The sequence below is a fragment of the Phyllostomus hastatus genome, unplaced genomic scaffold, assembly GCF_019186645.2.
Source record: "Phyllostomus hastatus isolate PE091 unplaced genomic scaffold, TTU_PhHast_1.1 phas_contig_86, whole genome shotgun sequence".
In the NCBI taxonomy this organism is placed as follows: domain Eukaryota; kingdom Metazoa; phylum Chordata; class Mammalia; order Chiroptera; family Phyllostomidae; genus Phyllostomus; species Phyllostomus hastatus.
The window spans coordinates 51,071,400-51,097,235 of record NW_025333977.1 but is presented as its reverse complement, the minus strand read 5'-3'; the positions used below and the strand labels follow the sequence as shown (position 1 = coordinate 51,097,235).

General features: G+C 35.9%; 1 protein-coding gene and 1 non-coding gene across 2 annotated transcripts in view; one reads left to right on the top strand and one right to left on the bottom strand.

Moving 5' to 3' along the window:
• Window positions 1-25,836, bottom strand: part of LOC123827380 (putative uncharacterized protein ENSP00000383407) — a 73,900-nt gene that overhangs the window by 41,156 nt on the left and 6,908 nt on the right. The window contains 2 exon segments of the mRNA XM_045851891.1: window positions 1,580-1,617; window positions 6,645-6,699. Coding sequence (XP_045707847.1) covers window positions 1,580-1,617; window positions 6,645-6,699 — 93 coding nt within the window.
• Window positions 7,954-8,061, top strand: LOC123827690. Its single transcript, XR_006787330.1, has one exon. It is a non-coding gene; the product is annotated as a U6 spliceosomal RNA (small nuclear RNA).

The following is a 25,836-nucleotide window of genomic DNA, read 5'->3' as shown; positions in this document are numbered from 1 at the left end:
CACCTCATTGAAGAATGAACTAAAAATGGATTAGACTTAAATGTAGGACTCGAAACCATGACAATCCTAGAAGACAACATGGCAGTAAAATCTCAGATGTTTCTGGTACCAATATTTTTCTGCTATATCTCCTTGGGCAAGGGAAACAAAAGAAAACAAATGGTATTATATCAAACTAAAACATTTTTTGCATAGCAGAGAGTACAATCAACAAATGAAGAAAAAATTTACTAAATGGGAAAACATATTTGCTAATGATGCATCTGATAAGGGGTTAATATCTAAACTTTATAAAGAATTCATACTACTCAATGCCAAAAAAGCAAACAATTCAGTTTTAAAAAATGGACAGAGGATCTGAATAGACATTTGTCTAAAGAGAACATACAGTGGGTCAGTAGATGTATAGAAAAATGCTGTGTCACTAATCATCAGAGAAATGGAAATTAAAAGTACAATGAGATATTACCTCACACTTGTCAGAATGACTATCATCAATAAAACCACAAATGGTCAGTGTTTCCAAGGATGTGGAGAAAGGGGAACACTCATACACTGCTGGTGGGAATGCAGACTGGTGCAGCCACTGTGGATAACAGTATGGAGTTCCCTCAAAAGTTAAAAGTGGCTCTGCCTTACAACCCAGTGATTATTTCTGGGGATTTATTCAAAGAAGCCCCAAACACTAATCCAAAACAATATAGGCACCCCTACATTCACCGCAGCATTATTTACAGTAGCCAACCTATGGAAACAAACCAACTGTATATCAAAGGGTAAGTGGATAAAAAAAGATGTGGTATCTATATGCAATGGAACATTACTCAGCCATTAAAGAAAAGAATGATATCTTACCATTTGTGACAGCATGGATGGACCTAAAGAGTACTATGCTAAGTGAAATAAGTCAGTAAGAGAAAGGCAAATACTATGTAACTTATATGGTATTTGACTTATGTGGAATCTAAAGAACAAAATAAATGAAGAAACAAAATTGAAACAGGCTCCTACATACAGAGAAAGAACTGGTGGTTGTCAGAGGGGTGGGGTTGGAGCACTGGGTAAAAGAAGTGAAAGGACTAAGAAGTAAACTTTGGTAGTTATAAAACAGTCATGGGGAAGTAAATAGAGCATAGAAAATACAGTCAAAATATCGTGATAAATATATATGGTGCCAGTTGGAAATATTGAGGGGAACACTATGTAAATTCTGTGATTGTCTAACCATTAAGCTGTACAACTGAAACCAACACCTGTTTGAAATGCTGTCGAAAAGTTTTTTGTAATCCAACTATTTTTAATTCTTTTTTATTTACTCCTAGATTCATAAATCTGAAAAGACATCTAAGAGGTCAAGATGACCTTTTAAAAGAGGTCAATGATCAGTCAATGATTTGTGTTAGCAATTTAAAGTTAGAATGGAATCACATGCACTTTTTAAAAATTTATTCTATAAAATGTAAAGAAAATTCCATTTGTTTTTTATTAATCACTTATTGTTGCTTATGTCAGTAGCATAGGAAAGAATTTTCATGGAAACGGACCATATCATGTGCATGAGTAATCATGAATTACTAACCAAATCCTTTGTTTTCAGACATAGATCTCCAGATTGACCTAGAAAAATAAAAGAAATAGATATTTAAGTCCATATTTAATAAATAATAGTATTTCAATCTAACAGAAGTAAGATCATTTAGACACATGGGTAATGCCTTTAACAACAGAAATAAATGCTATTTCTAAGTAAGGCCTACACATAGTCCTGTATTTTTCTGACTGTAAATGGCAAAGTACAGTTAATACAGCATAATCTTGGCCTAAAAATTCCCATTCAATATGGAGAAACTAATATTCATTAACCTCCTCCCTGCAAAAGTGGGCCATTTCCACATGAATGTAACTCCAGATAATTAGATAGAAGTTCTTTTTTAAATAATCATGTTCAATAATTACAGAAAGAATGAATAAATTTAATATAACCATTGTGCAATCACAACAATGATCTGGGCAATAATCATCAATTGCTGTTAAAGCTTTTAATTGAAAGGCTGATTTGTAACTTTGTGCTGGATGGATCAACCTGATGCCATCTGAACCCACTAAGCAATTTCAGTTACAAAAGTAGAGACGACCAGATACAGGGATTTCCTTGTAATACAACAGGAAGTATATAGTCACTGATGACCTACTTAAAAAAAATATATATATAAACTTGAATCTTATCAGGCCTCAAGATCTGACTATAATTTTACAAGAAAAATAGAGGATTAAAAGAGCATTTTTTTAAAAAAAAATTCAAGGATGCAATCGGAAAAAAAATTTAAATATGGGAAATTCCTCAGAAGAGCCAGCAGGGTTTCAAATAAATAGAAAAAGAAACATAAGTTAAGAGGCAAAAATCAAATGCATTGCATGAATCTTGTTTGGATTGTGATTCAAATTAACTGTAAAAATTATCTGATGTTATTAGAGAAATTCTAACATTGTATTTGGTGATACTAAGTCATTTTTCTCATTTTGTGCTAGTGCAGTTGTGGTATTGTGGTTCATTTTTTTAAGCAGTTCTTGTTTTTTAAAGGTGTATTGAAACATGAAACTATATGTCTGGGATCTATTTTTAAAACAACCTAGTGAGGAATGAGGGGAGAGGGGAGGCGAATGGGTAGAGATGAACTAAGATTGACTATAAGTCTATACTCATTCAAGCTTGGGGATGTGATATGATCATTATCTCTTCCTCTGTGTAAAATTTAAATTTTCCATAATAAAATGTCTAAAACAGAAATTGGAGATAAGACTACGCTGACTCAACCATGTTAATCAACTTAAATGTTGGGTGAAAACATACGTATCCTTTACATATAACAACTCTGTTTTAGCTTGAGTGTATCAACCATTTCTAGTCATGGTAATCATTAAATTAAACCCAAGGTCACTTTTTTGTGGTTTTTTTTTTTTTAAGCTCAGGGTTGTAAGCAAAACACTGCCCATGTAATTTTTCTTCTTTTCTTAACCATTATATTTATTTCATTTCTAATTCAAAATGCTTAGGGTCTTTCTTGGCAAATAGCAAGTGTTCCAAAAAGGCTATTTATAATATTATAAAGTGAGGTAGTTGCATAACAACATGAGATGTTATTCCCTTCAGGGGAGTGGTGGGCAAAAAAAAAAAAAATCAAAGAACTCAAAAGAGTCTTCAATTTTATTTTAACTGGTTGGAACCCGAGGAGCACTTTAATGGATTTGGTTTATGTTTGAAAAATCCCAATTCAGTTGGTATCAGGTACTTTCCATTTCATTCATTCTCATCTGCCCCTCCCCCTGTTGGTATCCTCCAATCTGTAGAAACACAAATCAATCATGAGCCAATAGCTGTGGTTTTTGTTTAAGTTTTTGATTTGGTATTAGTGAGTTCCTTATTTGTGGATAGATTAAACAGCTACATAATTGGGTTGATTTTTAAGACTGAGAAGAACCCTGGGGGCAGGGGGAGGAAACACTTTTTTTTTACTCCAGTTTATGTCTGAAATGACACTGTTGTAGTTTTAGTAGTTAACTGTGGCTAAAATACAACTACCCTTGCCTGGAAGGTGTTCTAAACTGTTAATCCTGCAATTACCTACTTACTATGGATACATTTTATATCCTTACTGGGAGAGAGCTTTGAGCAGGGAAGGGAGGAAAGAATAAGTAAGCATGCAGTAATTGAGGGAGTCAGGGCAGGAAGAGCAGGAGCTGTGGAGGGGGGTGGTTGGCACTGTGTCCAGAGAAAATTTCACATATTAACAATTTAGTCTCAGACCATTCTGGAGTGCAAGGTACCCATTTTCTGTATCATCAGCTACCAGCCTGGAAATTTCCCAATAAACCAACTTCCTGCCCAAATCCCATTACTGCAACATGTGTGTGTCACATCCTCTGGGGACTTGATCAGCTGAGTGTAAAGCCAAGCCTGACCTAAATAACCCAAATCTCTTTGCAAACACATTTTTATTTGGATTAAAAGAACTCTTCAGAAGATTAATAGATCACTGATAGAAATGTTTTTGAGTAGGCTCCCACTTTAATCTGAGCCTAGTGTAAACACATTTCTTTTTCTGAAAATTTAATTTTCACAGCCTTGTCTACAGGAACATCACACCATACATTTCCTATGCATCAGCATAAACAGATAAATGGTAGCAGGGTAAAACATACATAGATTGTACATGACAATTTTTAAAAAGCACTTTGACAGAAAAAAACACTAAAAGATTCCATTCAACATCATAGAACTAAGAGAACATAAAATTTTCAAGGTAAATTTGACTTTCTTTCTGGTTTTACATTCTCAAAATTAGGAACTTCTTGTAAAATAAAATAATACTACCTAAAGAAATCAGAAAAGGAATTCATCATCAAATGTAATCCAAATATAGCTCATTTTGCCCACTCTAGCAAAGTGACTGGTATTTCCTCCTTGTAGTTTAGTAATGTATTATAGAATCACACTTCAAGTTTTTATTTTTTCTCCTTTTATTTTTGTAACATTGAGAAGTGTAGAATGCTTCTTTCATTAACTAGGGTTTGTGCTTTATTCTAAACCCTTTCCAGTCTTTTAAATAAAAATCTGTGATTAAATCCTCATAATCTGAACTTTTCATGCCCCATCAGCTCACCAAGACCAAGGGGAGAGATACATACCAAAATATGTTAATTACGTTATATAGTGCCTTTCTTTGAGAATGATGGAAAATAGCCTATCACGGTATCCTAAGTGTGTTGAAACATACCTGTGATTTATCTGGTCATTTTCTTCAGAGCTTTGATCATTGTATGACCCATTACACTTTTTGGAGGATAATTTGTTGCCACATCTTTCACTATCCTTAAAAGACCATGAACTGCTCCCAGGTACCTTTAAGGACACTTCAGATTCTTTAGTTATTATTCACTCCTTCCTTCATTTAAAAACCATTTTTTGTTTTTAATGTTCAAAGTGCTTTTTGAACATCTACCACATGATAGGTAGCAGACCATGGTCTGGAGAAGTTTATTTAGTACAGTAGGAATTTTTGCATTAAATAATATCGAGGCCAATATTCCACATTTTGCATTAAGTAATACTGAAGCCAATGTTCCATATTTGGGGGAAAAACACACTGTAAAGGCTAGAAAGTGATGAACAAAAATCAGAAAAGGAATTTTGGTTTTATTATTCTAATGATTGATAGTGTTAGTCTGAGCACTGTCAAATTCAGAACAATCTTTCCCCTATATAGGAACTAAAGAGTCATTTTTCTAATCCCTATGGTATTTTGCTTTGTTTTCTTTCCATCAAGATTTAGCTCTCAAGGACAATTTGAATTACCTATTTCAAGCTGAGTAGATAGGGCATCATGGAAAAGTCTATATGCTGAGACAATCATTCATGAAACTTGAGAAACAAGCTTTGCCCAATTAAAATGCCTGTGAACTACCTAGAGGACAATGTCTAGTTGGAGACCAGTGTGGGCAGAGGTAGAGATGTGGGAATCAGGCCCTGGGGTTAGTTGGGTCATCAACAGAGCTTTGAGGAATAATAGGTCAGACAGACCATTCCGTCAATTCTCTATGCTTTGCCATCATATGTCCTAAAAATAATCTATGGTTTTATGAAATCTCTACCCATGGTCTTATGAAATTCTTTTTGTCTCGGTCTAGATGTCTGCAGACCTTACCCCAGGACCTAGTTGTGCACCTTTCACCAAAAATCAGCAGCCTCACCAGCTTCCTGAAAGTCATGAGGAAAGAAGATGACCATTCATTATCATAGTAATATTTTATATTTGTAATTTAACTAGGAGGGAGCAAGATTCATGTTAACATAATCTACAAAGTCTGGGCCAAATAAGTCTCAGTAACCAGAGTCCATTGTTTTGAGTCTAATTAATTTATTGTATAGGTGGGCATAATATCTAAATTGAGAATTTTGCACTCCTCAAAATAGATTCTACCTCTTTTGAATATAGAGAAAATAAGTGTCTAGTCCAGAGATAACCAGTACAAAAGGTGGATCTGCAATAGGAAAAATGGAAAACATCAAATAACTTTTATCATTTTAATCATTCAAATCACAGTAGAGTTGACCTTTGAAGTTGGGTAGGCCCACTAATATGCAGATATAATTTCTTCAATAAATATATATATTCAGCCCTTCATGTCTGTGATTTTCCCATGTGGGGAGTCAACAAAACCATTAAAACAGTATTTCAGATCATGCTGAGGCAAAACAGATGCTTTGTGTGGTGAACACCCTGCACAGCAGCTCACATGCTGTGATTGGGGTTGAACCTCACAGTGAGCCAGCCTGAAGGTTGACCCCATACATGAACAAGCTGAGAAGACTCAATTACAAGAGGAGGACTCACATAGAACACACAAAGGAAATTTCTGGAACACTGAGATCAGGTGATGAAGGCAACTGTGCCACGGGGTCCCACAGAACACATAGAACATAAAGCCCCTCCACCAAGGCTGGGAGTCATAGTAGATCTACCTAATACATAAAAACAAACACAAAGAGTCAGCCAAAATGGGGATACAAAGAAACATGTCCCAAATGAAGGAACAGGAGAAATCTCCGAAAGGAGAACTCAATGAAATAGAAGTAAGCAACTTACCAGATATAGAGTTCAAAAAAACTGTTGTAATGCTGTTCAGGGAACTTAGTGCCAACTTCAACAAAGACACAAAAACCAAAAAACAAAACAAAACAAAACAAAACAAAAAACACATAGAAACCATAAAAAAGAACCAGTCAGATTTGAAGAATACAATATCTGAAATGAAGAATACACTTGAAGGAATACATATTAGACTGGATGAAGTAAAGAGTTAAATTAGCAAATTGGAAGACAAGGAACAAAATGCCAAGTCAGATCAGCAAAATTTAAAAAAAAAACACATAAAAAATGAGGGTAGTTTAAAGGACCTTTGGAACAACATTAAGTGTAACAAAATCCACATCATAGGAGTACCAGAAGGACAGAGAGAGTAAGGAATCAAGAACCTATTTGAAAAGAAAATGACTGAAAAGTTTCCTGACATGGTAAAAGGAGAAGATACACAAGTCCAGGAAGTACAGAGAATCCCAAACAAGATGAACTCAAAGATGACTAAAACAAGACTCAACATAATTAAAATAGGAAAGGTTAAAAACAAAGAAAGAATTTTAAGAGCAGCTAGAGGCAGATAGTTGCCTATAAGAGATCTCTCATAAAAAAGTTATCTGATTTCTCAACAGAGACATTTCAGGCCTAGAGGTATTGGCATGAAATATTCAAAGTGATGAAAAGTGAAGACTTGAGACCAAGACTACTTTACCAAGTAAAGCTATCATTTAAAATTAAAGGATGAATAAAGAGCTTCCCAGAAAAGAAAAAGCTAAAACAGTTCATTACCACCAAACCACCAGTATTGCAAAAAATATTAAAGGGTTTTCTAGAAGGAGGAGGAGGAAAAGGAGGAGAAGAAGGAGAAGGAGAAGGAGAAGGAGAAGGAGAAGGAGAAGGAGAAGGAGAAGGAGAAGGAGAAGAAGAAGAAGAAGAAGAAGAAGAAGAAGAAGGAGAAGGAGAAGGAGAAGGAGAAGGAGAAGAAGGAGAAGGAGAAGGAAGAAGAAGAAGAAGAAGAAGAAGAAGAAGAAGAAGAAGAAGATGAAGAAGATGAAGAAGAGGAGGAGGAGGAGGAGGAGGAAGAAGAGGAAGAAAGAGAAGGGGGGAGGAAGAACAGAAGAGCATAGTTATAAAGAATAAAATTCAATAAATATTGTACATACCTATCAAATATCACTTTAAATGTAGGCTTAAATGCTCCAAAGACATAGGCTAGCTGAATGGATAAAAAAACAAAACCTGTACATATGGTGTCTACAAGAAAACCACTGCAGAATAAAAGACACAAGCAGACTAAAAGTAAAAGGTTTGTAAAAGAGTGCTTGCTTTGGCAGCACATATACTAAAATGTGTAATGATACAGAGAAGATTAGCATGGCCGCTGCGCAAGGATGACACGCAAATTCATGATGCATTCCGTATTTAAAAAAAAAAAAGGTTTGTAAAAGATATTTCATGAAAATGGAATTTTTTAAAGCTGGAGTAGAAATGCTTATATCTGACAAAATAGACTTTAAAGCAGAAGCTATAGTAAGAAACAAAGGACAATACATAATGATAGAGATAGCAATCCAACAAGAGGATACAACCCTAGTAAATATTTATACACCAAATAGGAGCACCTAAATATATAAAGCAAATCGTGATGGACAAATACAGAGAGATTGACAGGAATACAGCCATAGTCAGAGATTTTAACACCCCATTGACTTCAATGGGTAGATCTTCCTGGCAGAAAAATCAACAAGGAGACAGCAGCCTTAAACAATACATTAGATCAAATAGACTTAATTGATACCTTCAGAGCATTTCACACCAAAGCAGCAGAATATACATACCTTGAAAGTGCACATGGAATGTTTTCTAGGATAAACCACACTTAGGATACAAAACAAGTCTCAATAAATTTCAGATTGAAATCATATCAAGCATCTTCTCTGACCTCAATGCTGTGAAAGTAGAAATCAAACACAAAAATATTGAAAAGCATGGGAAGACATGGAAGCTAAATAACACGTTATTAAACAATGAATGGGTCAACAATGAGATCCAGGAGAAAATCAATAGACACCTTGACACAAATGAAAATGATGACACAACAATTCAAAACTGTGGGACATTGAAATCCAGTGAATGAAACAAACAAACAGAATAGAAAAAGACTCATAGATACAAAGAAAAAACTGATAGCTGTTAGAGAAGTGGGGGACTGGGGAGCTGGGTAAAAAGATGAAGAAATTAAGCAAACAAAAAAAACAAGAAAACAACTCATAGACACAAACTACAGTATGATGATTACCAGAGGGAAAGCGTGGTGGGGGAGTGAGAAGAGGGTAAAGAGAGGATAAATGGAGTGATGGAGGTAGACTTCACTTTTGGTGTTGAACACACAATGCAATATACAGATGATGTATTACAGAATTGTATGGCTGAAACCTATATAATTTTATCAATGGTCCTCCAATAAATGTAATAAAAATTTAAAAAAGAAATAGTATTTGACTCTTGGTTGGGAATTTGTACATGTAGATGACTGACTGTATGCATTGGTTCTGTGCATTTTATATACAGGACTTGAGTATCCTCAAATTTTGGTATCTGTGGGGGTTCTAGAACCAACCCTCTGCCATATCAAAGGACAACTTTTGTTAAATTCTGGAAGAGCCAAAGTTGTATGTGGATTTTTGACAGCGTAGAGAGTCAGCATCCCTAAACCCCATATTGTTCAAGAGTCAACTGTACTTTTGTATCAACTTATTATTTCATTGAGTCACTATTTCTGCTATCAAGATTAATTCCAGATGACTCACACTTGTGTGCAATTGAGCCTCAAGTATTTGAATTGGGATAGAAGGCATACTATTCAAAATCAGTGCTCTTATTGACCTGGGTGAAGCCTTGGCTCAGTTAATACAGTCAGGTGTTAGACCCTGTTTAAATATTTGTGGTTGCTGATTGTGGTGAAAGGGACACAATTAGCTTCTAGGCTAAGGTTGAGAGATATCTAGACCAAAACTGAAGGAATTTCATAAGACCATGGATAAAGATTGGTTATTTTTAGCACATAGAAGGGTGGGAAAATGTAGATTTTTGGTTGTTCATATGAAGAATAATTCATGTGGTGAAGGCCGGGGGAAGGGGGTGGAAGCTTAATGGAAGCGGGAAAAGGGGGCGAATGGGGGAAACCTGTAACAGTGTCAACAATAAAAAATTTTTAAAGAAAATAATGCAAAGTGGATCAACAATGATACACGAATAAAATCTGTGTTTCACACATTAACAACTGTAAACATACTACTTCCCACCCTTGTCACAACACTCTCTAGGGGCTCTCTAGTTTGTTCTGTTTTACTGGAATCCAGATCATGCAAGTTTTGCTTCTAATGAATTAGCTTAGGTTTGGGGATCTTTTCTTGAAGGGTATCATTGTAATTAATACATTGAAACTATTTTGAGCTAAAACTTCCTTTTAATCCCTATAAAAATGAGAGTTAAGGCAGTTCTCCTTAACAACCTGCTTCATACAAGAGGGCAGGAGGAGTCAAGCACATTAAATGCTTGTCTGAAGTGTGATTATATGAAGGAAAGGGATTACTGAAACAGCTCAATATTTACTTAACTTAAGGTCTGTTCCCCAGGTGTTGACAAGTTGTGGGTTGCTACTGAATTGTTTGAGCAATGTTTAGTACGACTTACACCGAAATCAAAGCATCTGTTTTAAATTCTGACTTCTGCTCCCATAGGCAGACATTCAGGTCTTTCAGTGTTCAGACACTGGGTTCTTTATTCACTAGTGGGCAGGTCAGAGGAAGACTATGAGTAGCTTTATTTTGGAACCATATCTCTGTGTGTGTGTGTGTGTGTGTGTGTGTGTGTGTGTGTGTGTGTGTGTGTGTGTGTGTGTGTGTATGCATTACTCTAAACCCCATAAAGAAGATCCCATTAGAAAAAGTCAATGAAATAGTTCTGTCTTGTCCATTAATTTGACACGTGTCAAAATACCAGGCAAAACTTGTGCCTGTTAGCCTTCATTTTATTGCCCCTTAAATCAAACACTAATCATCAGTCTTACATTTCATTCACTTGGGAGTGTGTGGCTTCATTTAATTTTAACCCCTGGGAATTATTAGGAAGATAAAAAATGAAATGTAGGCAACTTATGAATGGGCTGGTAGAAACTGAAGAGTATGTCCAACCTGTGATACTTCAAGTGAGTAAGAATAGACTCTAAGAGCAAAACATTTTCACATAATTATGAAACAAGTTCAAATTGAAAAAAACAATTAGAAATAAAGAAATGGCATTTGAAGAAGGGAGAAACTTTGGATTCCAAACACCATATTACTATTCTCATGGAATGGTTGCAGTTGACTGTCTTTTGAGGTGGAGTCTAATATGTGCCTGTTTGCTGCTTTATTGGTGTTTATTTATTTAAAATTTTTATTGAATTTATTGGAGTGACATTGTTAATACAATTATATGGGTTTAAGGTGTACCTATAATACATTATCTGTATATTGTCTTGTCTGTTCACCACCCCAATGTGTTATTGATTTTTAAACCTTACTTTCAAATCCCAAAGGCAAAAGAAAAACAGGAGTGAACATGTCAGGCATTGTCGTTGCCTCGCTAATAGAAATGTGAGAGGTATTTCTGCACCAGAGAAAAATTGACTGGCAGTAAATGATGGTGTAAATCCTATGAGAAGCTCTTAAGACTGTAGAGCTGATGAGATCTGATCTTTGAGTTGCAAATGAATAAACTGAGGTACCAAATAGTAAACTGATTTGTCTAGGGTTATGCATATAGTGGTTTACCTTGATTAAATGCTAGTCATTTTATTCATTCTAATATATTCTTTCAGAATTATGTAACTGATTCTTTCATACATCAAAGTTCGTTCATTCAACAAACATTTACTGAGTGCTACCAAGCCACTGTTTTAGATGCAAAGAAGAAATACAAATGACCCTTCTCTCAGGTATCCACTATCAAAGACTGTTTATCTGAGGATCTTATTGGTTTCCATGATTTTCTTAACTTGAAGATTAAATAAGCTTTATAAAACCCTTATATGACCCCAAATACATTGAAGATAATTATAGATGTTATTTGTCATTATATTATGTATTACTAGTACATAAAATTCCGATATTGCATTCTGTTCACTTGCAAGAATGAAGATTACTCCTTTGCATGACTCAAATGGTTTTACTAACATTAAAATACAATGATTTCAAGAATGCCACATCCAAACTAAATCTGTTTTTGACATTCCTTAGGCTCTTATGTTTCAATATATTTCTCCAGATGTCCAAAAAAGACATAGAAGTTAATATGTTTCCTTTTTAAAAAATATTGTAATAGACATTTGGCAATGACAATGATTATCATGCTTCAAAGTTGATAAAGTACACTCAATTTGTGGTGTACCTAAAGCCACCAGAGAAATGAGAAAACATGCACCCAGCTATCAGCATGACACTCAAAACAAGAAGGTTTGTGTGACTGGATGACAAGCCATCACCCTCGTAAAAGTTCTAACACCCATCAGCTCTTCTACCTTGCACTACACCTGATTATGTGAAGACAAAGCTTATGAGGAAGTCTCTGACATTATCAAATAGATCACATGGCAGAGAGGAATATTAATAACTATAGTTAGTCTTAGCCCAGTACATTAAAGCAAGTTGCTAAGAGTATCAAGACTGTAAATCTTACTGCTTTTCTTTCTTTTTATTTAACACACTTGCACAGCAATAATGGCAGAACACCCATGTATTATCAAACACAGTTTTAGATTCTTTACATAGAGTGAATAATATAATCCTGACGACTACCCCGTAAGGTTGATAATTACAATAATCCTCAATTTACAGAGGAGCGAACTGAGACACAGAACAGTAAATCAAGATTCTTGCCTAAGGTCACATAACTAGCAAGTGGTAAGATTGGTATCTTACACCTGAGGTCTTCAATAGTACATAGTACTTCTTCTACACCTGACTGCACAGCTGCAGAAACCACCTGTCATCTTGATCAGAGGTCTCACAAATTAGTACCACTGGCCAGAAGGGAGAGTGGCTATGAAAATGTGGAGAAAATGTAATGCTATATGCCACTACTAAACAAACAGCTCAGAAAGCCTGTCCTCATCAAAGCACTAATACTAATAATTTAGTGTTATTTGAAGACAAGTATGTATCAGCACATTGATGTGTTTTAAAGTCATTAATCATTTAGTGGATGCCATCATCACCATCAAAGCATGCCCAATAATTTATGAAAGCTCACTTAATTAAAATGGGCTCTTCAAGAATCACTGAATTTAGATGATGACAATCTGCACGTTGGAGGCCCCCAGTATATCACAGTAACAATATTATGTTTCTCAGGGAAAACAGATTTCATTTCCCCATGAGAATTCAGCAAAGAGGAAGGAGAAATATCAGTTCCTCCTGATGGGAAAAGTAGACTTTCTGGACAGCCTGTCCAGCTCCTGTCAAAGTGTAACAACCCTATATAGCTAATGAATTCTGGTTCCCCCAAGAAAAGCAAGTAGTGTGCAGCATCCCCACATGGCTCATCATCAGGGCAGATCACGAAGTTTATAGTGCCTGCAGAATGCACAGGTACTGTATCTAATCCACTAAGGACAGAGCTGGTAAGCTGCATGCAACTTTGCCTTTTGCCTTCTAGTGTGCTAAGTGGGTTTTCTATCAATCCTAAAATAACAAACTCCACTCACAGCTCTATAAATACCTGGGATGACAAAACAAGTTACCTAGGGATGGCTACTTACATTATAAAAGATCCCTCTTTTACAAAAGTATTTTCTTCCAAATTTCTTAAAATAGAGAGCTCTCTTAAGTATCCTTAAGTGTGTTGTGGTTTATGAAATTACATTTACACAAGGTTGTAGAAAGGGGAAGGACAACTAATGTTTATTAAATTTCATGTTTCTGCTTCTTGTATCATCCTATTTAACCCTCATAGCCACAGTTGGAATATGATCCAAATAAACTTGCAAGAAGTGTCATAGGAAATAAGAGAGGTAAAATTATCAGACTCAGCCCTTACAGTGGAAAATCACTGAACTGGCACGCCAGAAACTGGCTTGCTTTCTCGAGTCTGCTACCAAACTGGGCAGGCTCCAAGCACCCTCTCAGAACCTCAGTCTCTACATTTATAGCATGAAGGTTGTGGAACAAATATCTCAAAATATTTTCCTGTAGAGACAATCCATGGTTCCTTATCCATAATATTTCAATCCAAAGTCACCAGGGATGACAAGAGCTTTTAAGAGAAAATTTAAGTGGAAATGGACTTTTTTGCTTTACAGCTCTTTCTTTAAAACATGATTAAAGAGATAGCCATGGCTTTCATTAGATTCAATTAGTAATTGTACCATAAGTTTAGGAAATAAAAAAGACAATGGGGCATAATTAACCTCAATCTATTGATTTCATAAGTCTATATTTACAGGAGGAAACTAATTAAAACCACCAGAAGATGTTCACAGATGAATTGGTGGCAAAAGGATAGCTGTAAGTGATCACAGCTATAACAGGTAAAAAATAAAAATGAAAATGAAAGAAAAGTACAGTCTTTCCAATGAAGTAATCTATGGTTTTATATGTCAGCTTGTTATGAGTCATTTTACAATCTACAAATCAAGAAAAGGATTACCTGCCCTGTTTGATACTGACCCCACTAGTTCACAGTTTGATGAAGACCTAGCAGATGGGATGCCATTGTTAATCTCCTTTCCTCCCTTTAGTGTCTATGTCATTCATAGCTACGTCAGTGCTGATGCTAATACAGAGACAGAACAAAAAAAATCCCAATTTTAATAGTTGGGAAGCAAGTAAGAAATGCAGATGAGCAGTTAGAACACCAACCTGGGAGTCATCTACCTTGACTTCTTTATTATTCACCTATTCTAAGATGACATTTCACATTTCAGTGTATCCATTTATAAGACACTTGCCTCTAAGTGCTTTTTAAGGCTTTTTGTGAAAGATGCTAGGGCAGTATACAATGATATAATATCTTAACCATCTTTTAACTCTAGTTCTTCTTTTCCAAACCCAACTTAAATGTCTTACTTTCCCTGTGGAATTTGTACTGTTAAACCACAAACCACAGTTATGTTCTTAGAGATAACACCTATTATTGATCACCTACTTTGTGTTAGCCACTGTACTAATAATGGTAATTACATTGCCACTTTTTATTCTCAAATGATAAATAAGAGTAACAAAGAGCTTCCTCATTTTATAGGATAAGAAATACAGCTTGAAGAATTTAAGGAACTTTTCCAAAATTACATAACTGATAAATTTCAAAGCTGGTATTTTTATAGTGTTTGTTTGACAACCCCTCCCAAAGTGTTGTGTTTTTGGCAACTACACTATATTGTTTTTTAACTCTTTCTGAGAATTCTTATAGAAATTGGACTTGATATTTATAATACAGTATTTAATTTTAGAGTTGTGTATGTTACTCTCTAGATATTTTGGGTATATATAGATCTTGCTGTAGTTGACATCTGCCATTTGCTAATCCTAAAATCAATGTTTAGAACAGTGATTGTCAACCAGAGTGCCACAAGAGGCACACTATTGTGTCACAAGAATTTTTAAAGCATGTAGCACCTGACTAGTCAGAGGCACTAATGTCTTTTCCCTCACATTGTCAAATAAAAAAATGACAGCAGCCTTAGCTATCCAGTATAAATGAAACAAAATTATACCTACTTGTTGTCATATTGACAAAAAGTGTAATATATTTTTAAGTGTGCCACAGAATTTCAGTAATTAGTTTATGTGTACCATGAGATTAAAAAAAAAAAACATTGCAAAATACTGGTTTAGTGAAAGGATCAAGAGGAGATAGCAAGGAGGGAAAGAGGGTAAGAAGGAAGGAAGAGAAGAAAACCAAAAGGCAGGGAAGAGAGAAAGAGGGAGAGATGGAGGGAGGAAGGGAGGGAAGGAGTGAGGGAGGCGAGGAGAGGGAGAGACAGACAGAGAGATGGACTTCCCTTGTTACTAGAATAAATAAGATGTGTGGTTAGGTACTGTCCATCACATGCACCTACTGAAGACACTGATGCAAAACCTATTAACATAGGGGATGGCTCTCCTGGGTGGCAAAGTTTGAAGTGTGCTTTCTCAGAGTAATTCCTGCAAGCTCAGCTACATTATCTGTCTTCAACCTCCCAACAATTCTGACCTCTCTTTAATGTGTAATATATTCTGTTCTGCTTAAATTTGCTAGCGTGGATTTGGTTATCTGCAATTAATAATTTGTCAAATTAATTTCAGTTCCTATACTAGGTATATATTTCTGTGCAATAAATTATTCCAAAATGTAATGTCCTAAAACAATACACATTTATTATCTCACAGTTACATGGGTCAAGAATATGGGCATGACTTAAATGGGTCTTTCACAGGGTTGCAATCAAGTCATTGGTTAAAAGGCTTGAGACCTTATGCAAAGGTATAGCTGGGGAGTGGATCCTCTTCCAAGCTCAGGCAGTGATTGTTAGTAGAATTTAGTTTATTGAGGACTGTTGAAATGAAGACCTCAATTCCTTGTTGTCTGTTGTCTGAAAGTTGGTCTCAGTTTTTTGCCACATGGGCTTCTCTAAATGGGCTCTTGCTTCATCATAATGTTCAAGCCAGAAAGGCAATGGAGAGATTCTGTTAGCAAGACAGAAGTCATAGTCTTTTGAATCCTAATTACGGAAGTCACTTTCTATCACTTTTGCCAAATTCTATAGGAATTAAGTCACACACAAAGGTGGGGATCATATTCAATACAAGGGCATAATTAACAGAAGGCCAATGTGATAGTTAATTTTATGTGTCAACTTTGTTAGGCCACAGTACCCATCTATTTGGTCAAACACCAGTCCAGAAGTCACTGTGAAGGTATTTTTCAGATAAGATTAACATTTAAATTAGTAGATTTTGAGTAAAGCAGATTATCATCCATAATGTGGATGGTCTCATCTAATTAGTTGAAGGTCTTAAAAAGACTGTATCTCCCTAGGGAGAGGAATTCTACCTCTAGACTACCTGTGGACTCTTGTTACAACACCACCTCTTCCCTGGGTTTACAACATGCTGGCCTGCCCTGCAAAACTCAGACTTCCCAGCCTCTGTAATCACATGAGCAAATTCTTCTAATTTCTTTCCATATATATCCCCAGCCTATTAGTTTTGTTTCTCTGGAGAACCCTCACACAGCAGGGTTCATTAGAGGCCATCTGATAAGACTCTCTCCTATAGTTTGAAAAGGAATAATTATAGTGTTTTGTATTAGACAACACACCCCATTTCAAATAATTTACAACATATTCATGGAACCATTTGAGAGCAGCAGGAAGTCGTAGAGACCATCTAGTCTAACCCTATCTTATAGAGGTGGAAACTGAGATGTGGACCAGTATAATAACTTACTCAGCACTGTTTAGGAACAAAGCTGGGTCAAGAACTAAATTTTCTTTCTTAATACTCTTACCACTGCTCCATGGATTATCTTAAATTTAAAGCTGAGAATATCACTGGTGGCCTGAAATCTGTTTATAGTGAAGGAAAGTCTTCACACAAGTGAACTGCTGGTTAGGAAGGTTGTTCTTTCCTTGTGGGTAATGGCTTTGTGCTGGTGTATTCTTATTCTCCAACCCAAGTTCCTTAATGATCAATGGTACCTATAACCAAGACAGGGGGCTGGGGTCATGGATGCTGCTGGTGGCTGTGCAACACAGCAAAAATAACTGGCCATAAAGGGATTAAGCCCCTGACCTCAGCCTCATTAGTGCTGAGCTCAAACCAACTACTAGACACATATCATATTGTTTATCTTTAAAGCTATGTTTGAATCTGCTATGTTATTCTCTCATTAACATCTGGTAGCTAGAAATAATGTAATTGATTTCTCCAGTGCTTTTAATCAGTGAAGAATGTTGATGAGTAAGTATATAAAATAATTAAACTAGTATTTTAAAAATATTTTAGTTAAAATGAACCCAAGAAGCACCCTGAAATACAATTTAGACAAACAAGGACCTCTTTGATAAATTTTCTTGTTTACTGCTGTCTGCACAGGGTGGGAAATGTAGGGCTGAATTGTCAAAACTTGAACTCAACCTGGGTGTTCATGATTTGAGGCAATTTGTGGAGATTAAAAGTGTGGGTTTTCTAATGCACATCAACAATAAATCCTGTTGCTTCTTCTTGTCCAGCCCAGGAAAAAAAATCAATGCTTTTAGGTAAGGAGTGTTGATTACAAATTATTTTGAGCAGTGATTTTAAAATGACATCCAAGCTCCAGCGAGAGTTTGACTTAAAGTCATTTAATCAAGGATATTAAATTAAAGGATCACTCCACTCTAGTGTGATAGGTTGCAGAAGGAAGGAAAATGAACATTAACATGTCTTATGCCAGGTGCTTAGCGTGTGTGATCACATTTGATCTTCACTACAAACGAAGAGACAGACATTTTAATCTATATTCTATTGCTCAGGAAACTTAGGGTCAGAGAAGTTCAATAACATTTTCAAGGGCACACAGTTCTCAGCTACCTGAGGAGCAAGAATTAAACTCAAGTCTATTAACCACATTGCCCATCTCAAGTGCTTTCTACAATGTTCCCTATACCATCTGATTATTTTTAGCATATCTATGGTAAAGACAAAATCCTTATTTCTCACTCTTCTTTACTTCTCATCTCCCCCCAAAATATCCCCTCACCCATATTCTACTCTCTCTAACTCTTGCAGACGCACACATGCATACCACACGCACACAAACATAAACACGTTTGTGGCAGAGAGGAAAAAAAAATGGTATTTGGGAAGCCAAATCTCCAGTCTGACTCCATCTATATCTTCAGACAAGTCACAAATCTCAGCTTCTTCATTGGTTAACACACCTGTTCCCTATGGTCTTGTTTCTTTCTAAAAGCATATATCTAAAAGTTTATCAAGTATTTTATACTTTAATATCTATACTTCCCTAAGTGCAGTAGAATATGATACAATCTGGTTACTTTGATGCCTCAATCCCACCAGCAATTTTAAGTTTCTCATCCTAAACTACCGAATATAGAATTCATCCCTAGACTCAGGTGGCTATTGAGCAATTGGTATATGGCTGGTGTGAGTGACAAACTAAATTTTAATTTAATTTAATTTAAAAATTTAAGCTGGGTAAAAAAACACAATTTTTACTGCTTCACTAGGACTGGATTTCAATTTAATCATTGAAGCTTTAGCACGTGAATTGTGATATATGAAACACACAGCAGATTTCAAAGTCTTAGTTTAAAAAATATATAAAATAGAGTCTTCTAGCCAAGATGGAGGCATAGGTAGACACACTGTGTCTCCTCGTAGAACCAAAGAAGGACAAGAACAAATTTAAAAACAAAAACAACCAGAACTGACAGGAAATCAAACTGTATGGAAGTCCAACAACCAAGGAGTTAAAGAAGAAACATTCATCCAGACCTGTAGGAGGGGTGGAGACAGGCAGCCGAGAGGAGAGGACTCAAGACTAGGCGGTGGCTGAAGGAGTGAGTAGTCCCACATTTGCCTGCAGATAAACTGGGAGGAGCAACTGGGGAGCGAGACAGACCGCACAACCCAGGGTTCCAGTGGAGGGAAATAAAGCCTCAAAACACCAATTGAAAACACCTGTGGAGGCTGACGTACTGGGAGAAAATCCTAGTCTCACAGGAGAGTTCATTGGAGAGACGCACAGGGTCCTAGAATGTACACAAGCCCACCCACTTGGGAATCAGCACCAGAAGGGTCCAGTTTGCTTGTGGGTAACAGAGGAAGTGACTGAAAGCTGAGAGCAAAGCAAGAGCCATTGTTCCCTCTTGGACCCTCCCCTATGTACAGCATCACAACGCAGTGATGTGGGTTGCCCCACCCTGGTGAACACCTAAGGCTCCACCCCTTACTATGTAACAGGCATACTGAGACAAAAAAAAAATGGCCTAAATGAAGGAACAGATCAAACTCCAGAAAAAATACAAGTAAGCGACAAAGAGATAGACAACCTATCAGATGCACAGTTCAAAACACTGGTAATCAGGTTGCTCACAGAAATGGTTGAGTGTGGTCTCAAAATAGAGGAAGAAGTGAAGGCTATACAAAGTGAAGGAAAGGAAAATATACAGGAAACCAACAGTGACAGGAAGGAAACTGGGACTCAAATCAACAGTTTGGACCAGAAGGAAGAAATAAACATTCAACCAGAACAGAATGAAGAAACAAAAATTCAAAAAAATGAGAGGCTTAGGAACCTCCAGGACAACCTTAAACATTCCAACATCCAAATCATAGGGGTGCCAGAAGGAGAAAAGTAAGAGCAAGAAATTGAAAACTTATTTGAAAAAATAATGGAGAACTTCCCTAATCTGGCAAAGGAGATGGACTTCCAGGAAGTCCAGGAAGCTTAGAGAGTCCCAAAGAAGTTGGACACAAGGAGGAACACACCAAGGTACATCATAATTACATTACCCAAGATAAGGAGAGAATCTTAAAAGCAGCAAGAAAAAAAGGAGACAGTTACCTACAAAGGAGTTCCCATAAGACTATCAGCTAATTTCTCAAACAAAACCCTACAAGCAAGAAGCAGCTAGAAAGAAGTATTCAAAGTCATGTAAGGCAAGTACCTACATCCAAGATTACTCTATTCAGCAAAGCTATCATTTAGAATGGAAGGGCAGACGAAGTGCTTCCCAGATAATGTCAAGTTAAAGGAGTTCATCATCACCAAACCCCTATTATATGAAATGTTAAAGGTACTTATCTAAGAAAGAGAAGATGATCAAAAATATAAACAGTAAAATGACAACAAACTCACAACTATCAACAATGGAACCTAAAAAGAAAAACAAAAAACAAAAACAAACTAAGCAAATAACTCGAACAGCAACAGAATCACAGAAATGGAGATCATAGGGAGGTTTATCAGTGGGGAAGGGGGAGGGATAGAAAGGAAGAAAAGGGGAATAAGAAGCATAAATGGCAAGTAGAAAATAGACAGGGGGAGGTTAAGAATAATATAGGAAATGGAGAAGCCAAAGAACGTATATGTATGACCCATGGACATGATCTAAGGTGGGGGAATGAGGGTGGGAGCTGGTGTGCAAGGTGGAGGAGAATGAAAGGGGGAAAATGGGACAACTGTAATAGCATAATCAATAAAATATATTTAAATATATATAAAATATCTCATTAATTTTATTACTTGTTATGATAATATTTTTGGTGAATTGGCTTATATCCAATATATTATTAAAAATAATTTCATCTATTTCTCTTTTTTAAAAAGTTCTTTGCAACTACTAGAAAATTTAAAATTACATCTGTGGCCCTGACTGGCGTAACTCAGTTGAGCATCAGCCCACAAAGCAAAAGGTCACTCGTTTGATTCCCAGTCAGGGCACGTGCCTGGGTGTCAGGCCCTGTCCCAGTCAGCGCATGTGCAAAAGAAAAGGCAACCAGTCAATGTTTCTCTCCCTCTCTATCTCCCTCCCTGCCCCTCCCTCTAAGAATGAATAAATAAATAAAATCTTTAAAGTAAATAAATTACATCAATGAATTGCATTATATTTCTACTGGACAGGGATACCTTAGTTTCTTCTTACTAATGTAGTAGGTCCACAGTAGTGACTGGAAATCTGTATCTTCAGTGGATTCTGAAGTCCAGCCACTATTGAGAATGACAGTCAGAAGTTACATCCAAGTGTTTCTATAACACCCTTTTTTGTGTGATTTATTTTCTAACATAATAGTATTAGATATTTTTGTACTTTTTTTGGTCATTCCTCTCCATCTTAACCAAAAACATAATAAAAAGTTTTAATTTATCACCACTTTATAAGACCCAAATATTATAGAAGAGTTGTTACAGCTAAACTCACTCTACATGCCAGCACTTTGTATGCCTGGGGTAGGTTTAACACAAATTATTTTCTATAGAGACAAAAGGGAGCCACCTTCAGAAAGCCAACCATCCTCTCTAATCACTATATAGAAGATCCAGAGGTGAGAAAGGCCACTCTTATTTATTTGTTTATCTATCTATCATCTATCTATTTATTTAGAGTAGTGATGCCACTATAATAAGGATGAAAAGGCTCTGGGAGGGAAGGGTGGTAGACATGGCAGATTAACACTTAATATTTGCCTTCCTCTATCGGAGGCCAGAAGGCTAAAACACATGCTCTGGTCCCCTGAGGCCTGGGTAACAGACAAAATTTAGGTCTGGCAGGACAGAAGCATCCACATGACATTTGAAGGCCACAAGCTAGTAGCCGTGTTAAAGAGAAGACTCAAATTCCATTTAACTTAATATTTCCCAAATATTTCCATTTAAACAAGTAATCAATATAAAATTTTTAATAATCTGTTTTATATTCTTCTATTAATACTAAGTCTTTGAAATATGGCATAAATTTTACCCTTATTGCCATCTGCATTTTGACTAGGGCAGAGATCAGCATTTTCTGTGGAAAGCCAGATAGGAATAATGTAGGCTCTGTGGGCCATATACAGTTTCTGTGGTACAGTATCTTTATTTTTGTGTTTGTTTTAAACAACTTTTTAAAGTATAAAATTTGTTCTTACCTCCTGGCCATAAAAATACAGGTCATCTCAGGCTGTAGGTTGAGGCCTCAGCTCTGGTGTGACGCATTGGCCCTTCCCTGGTTCCTCTGACTCCTGTGCTAAATCTTTCCTGCCTGAGGGAGCAAGAGGAGATTCTCTTCTCTGCAATGGAATGGCTGAACCTGCACAGAGGACTGTACTCCCCTTTCTGCAGAGGAGGCACTGAGTTCTAGAGAATTTGAGCAACTTTCCCAGGTCCCATAGCTGGTAAGTGGCAGGGGTAGAATGAAAATTCACACCTAAAATTCAACTCCAAAGCTCATGCTTTTAGACACTGCATCAGACATGCTCCATTGTTGAGACTTTCTTTACCTTGATTAATGAACTTTCACTGATCCACTGATTTAGTCTACATATGATTACTGAATGAATATCTGTGCAACATTATGAATAATATGTACAACATATAAGTAATAGAGACATTGTTCTTACTCACATTTAAGCTTAGTTTTGAAAAGGTTCAGATTTCTTATCAATTTAATTTGTGATATACAAAATGAAGTGCAAAATTGACAATTATTTGCTTGCTTCAATCAACATAAAGGACAAACCAGATAATTCAGGAATGATCCAGTTAACCCCAAGCTGGCAAAGGTACAAACATTTTATGTTCTCACTCTAGTTCTTTTTTTTTAAGATTCTGTTTATTTATTTTTAGAGAGGGAAGGGAGGGAGATAGAGAGAGAGAAACATCAATGTGCGGTTGCTGGGGGTTATGGCCTTCAACTCAGGCATATACCCTGGCTGAGAATTGAACCTGCAACACTTTGGTTCGCAGCCCGCGCTCTCACTCTAGTTCTAAATCAAGATCTTTTATAAGCTTTGGACATTATAAAGAGGTCCTAAAACAGATACAGAATCAAGGAGTAACAGCCTACATTTCACTAATGTAATAAGGGGCAAAGTAATCAGTCTTCAGTTAGGCCAGTATATCAGTACCTTTACTTTCAGTGCATTTATTTACTTGTGTGATTATTCACTCTATAAAACTTTTACCAACTGTTTTTGTTTGTTTGCTTGCCCTCTTGTTTGGCAGTAGCCCTCCACAATTCTCTGGCTTTGCTATATACTAAAGTGAATCACTCATTACTCCCCTTAACAAAATTTAATGGTCTCATATTTTAAATTGATTTTTCTTTGAGCCAGTTCTCCATTAACGAGCCTTTCTGGAACTACAGTTAAAATGCAAGCTGGGTATTTCTGATGTTTCTTATTTAAAATCCTACAGTAAACTTTTCTTTCAGTATCTCTTCTACCCTCAATTGTGCAGTTGGTCTATATGCGATCATCTTATGCCCATCTATGTAACTCCCTGCCTTGCTTATAAAAAGTGTTTTTCATACAGTAAAACTCCTAATAAATATGCATAAATAAAATACCTGTAAGGGAAGCCAAGAAGCCTAAGATTCTTTTCTCATTTTAATATTTCTCTTCAGTTCATGTAGCAAATGACATTAGTGTACACTATAATCTCCAGTGTAACTATTAGATAGGCTGTCATATTGGTTCCAAAGGGTTTGAGTTCAGGAGCACCTCCCCTCTGGGGGCAGGTAACAAATACTTTTGGGTGGAGGATTGAGAGCTTGAAGCATGATTTCATTAACTCTAGGGGTGTCTTTGTAGTATTTCTACAATGTGAATCTAAAAAGGATACGCTTTTTTAGATACTGCCAAATCTGGTCCAAAATGTTTTTTTTTTTTAATTAGGAAAAAAGGAGTAAGTGAGAACACCTGTGGGGGAAAGCATCCATTCTTCAGAAGCTTGGAGGGGAAGTCAGGAAAGTCCTAAACTGCTAAATTTTATTATTAAAAGATAGATTTTTTAAATCAAACTATAGAATGATTTTCATTTTCATTAAGCATGAAATAAGTATCAACGATAATTTGATAGGATTGATAAAATTCAAATTTTAAATAGTGAAATCTATGGCTGAAGTAGAGCTATATACACACTTATATTTGTATATATGAATATATTTTTCAATTAAATACTGAGACATCTATGTACATGAGATAAGTAGAGGGGAACATATATATGTATATAAAACTATCTTTTTATCTATCTATATGGAGAGAGGGTTGTAGCAATTTAAATCATGTTTTATTATTCTCATCTACTTTTGCAATGTAAGTGAAGTTTTATTAAAATTCTAGCAAATTGGTTGGCTATGAAGCTGTTTATGTTTCATGTATAATTATTAAATTCACACATTTAAGGAGATATCTTCAGGCTCCTCAGCTTATTCAATTTTTCTTTTTAATTATAGACTAAAAATGCTTACAAACATTTGCAGTGCCCATTGACAGCCACCATGTGAACAGTGCCCTCCCTCACATTAGTGTGTAAAATGGACTGCTGCTTCCTCTTACGCATTTCTGTTAACATCAATGTCTTACTGACATTGAAAAGGGTATTGGGTTAAGGAAAGAGTTTCCACTGTACTAAAAACTTTTCCGATTAGTTTTATTTACTGAGACTTATGATTGAACTGCTTTCCAACATTACATTGCTTTTTAGTTTATTGAAGTTTCTGAGAAATGGAAACGTTCTGTAAGCTATGCATAAGAAAGTGTTTAATGTGCCCAAAGAATAAAATAAGTGTGTGTGAGAGGTATGTGTAAAACTCAAAGGCATATTACTGTAGCCCTTTCTCTAGAGGAAAAGAATATGTGGATTTTAATCCTGGGTCATCTTGTTTTTTTAAACTGGAAAACTATTTAACCTTTCTCAACATTTTAAAACTTCTTTAAAGTTCTTGTAAGGATCAACACAGATAATATCATATATAGCATCACCTAGTCTAGTGCTTTATAATAAAGAAGCACTGAATAAATGACAGTTAATATTATTTTTTATGTTATTGGGGAGGTATGATTATAAGGGTAGGAGATGACATCTAAATCTATAAGTATAGGGAAGTTCATTATTTGCAGCTGACAGGATGTTTTGTATTGTCCTTACCACAGTAGAAGCAAAATAAGTTATTAGTATGGAGTTAATTTAAATATAGCACAATTAACTAGGAGAATGGCCAGCACTGTTAAACAGGGACAGGTCCAATTTTGCATAGCACAGAGAACTCTATTCCTCTAGGGTTATAAAGGTAATTCACAAAAACTATTTGCACTTGCATTCTAGCAATACTCATGTTTTGTAAGTTGATGGTGTGTGTCCATAAATTAAATAAGCTGCTGAATATGTGGTTAGCACGGACTTTAAAGTAGTCAGTGGTGTGCTGTGGTCAGCACTAGAGGTAGTGAATAATTAAACATTCAGGTGTTGTAAGCCTGTTATTAAATCACTGGTAGTTTTAAATTGACCACAGTAGAAGCATTTACACCATAGCAATTGGCAAATGCTACAAATCTCAAGCTGGGCCCACGCTAAAGAGCTGGTTTACCACTAAACTACTGATAAACTACTGATACATATATATTTAATTGCCAGCTTTAACACTTACTCCTTTATAGCGTTTAGAATGTTATTTTACTTTTCTCTCTTGAAA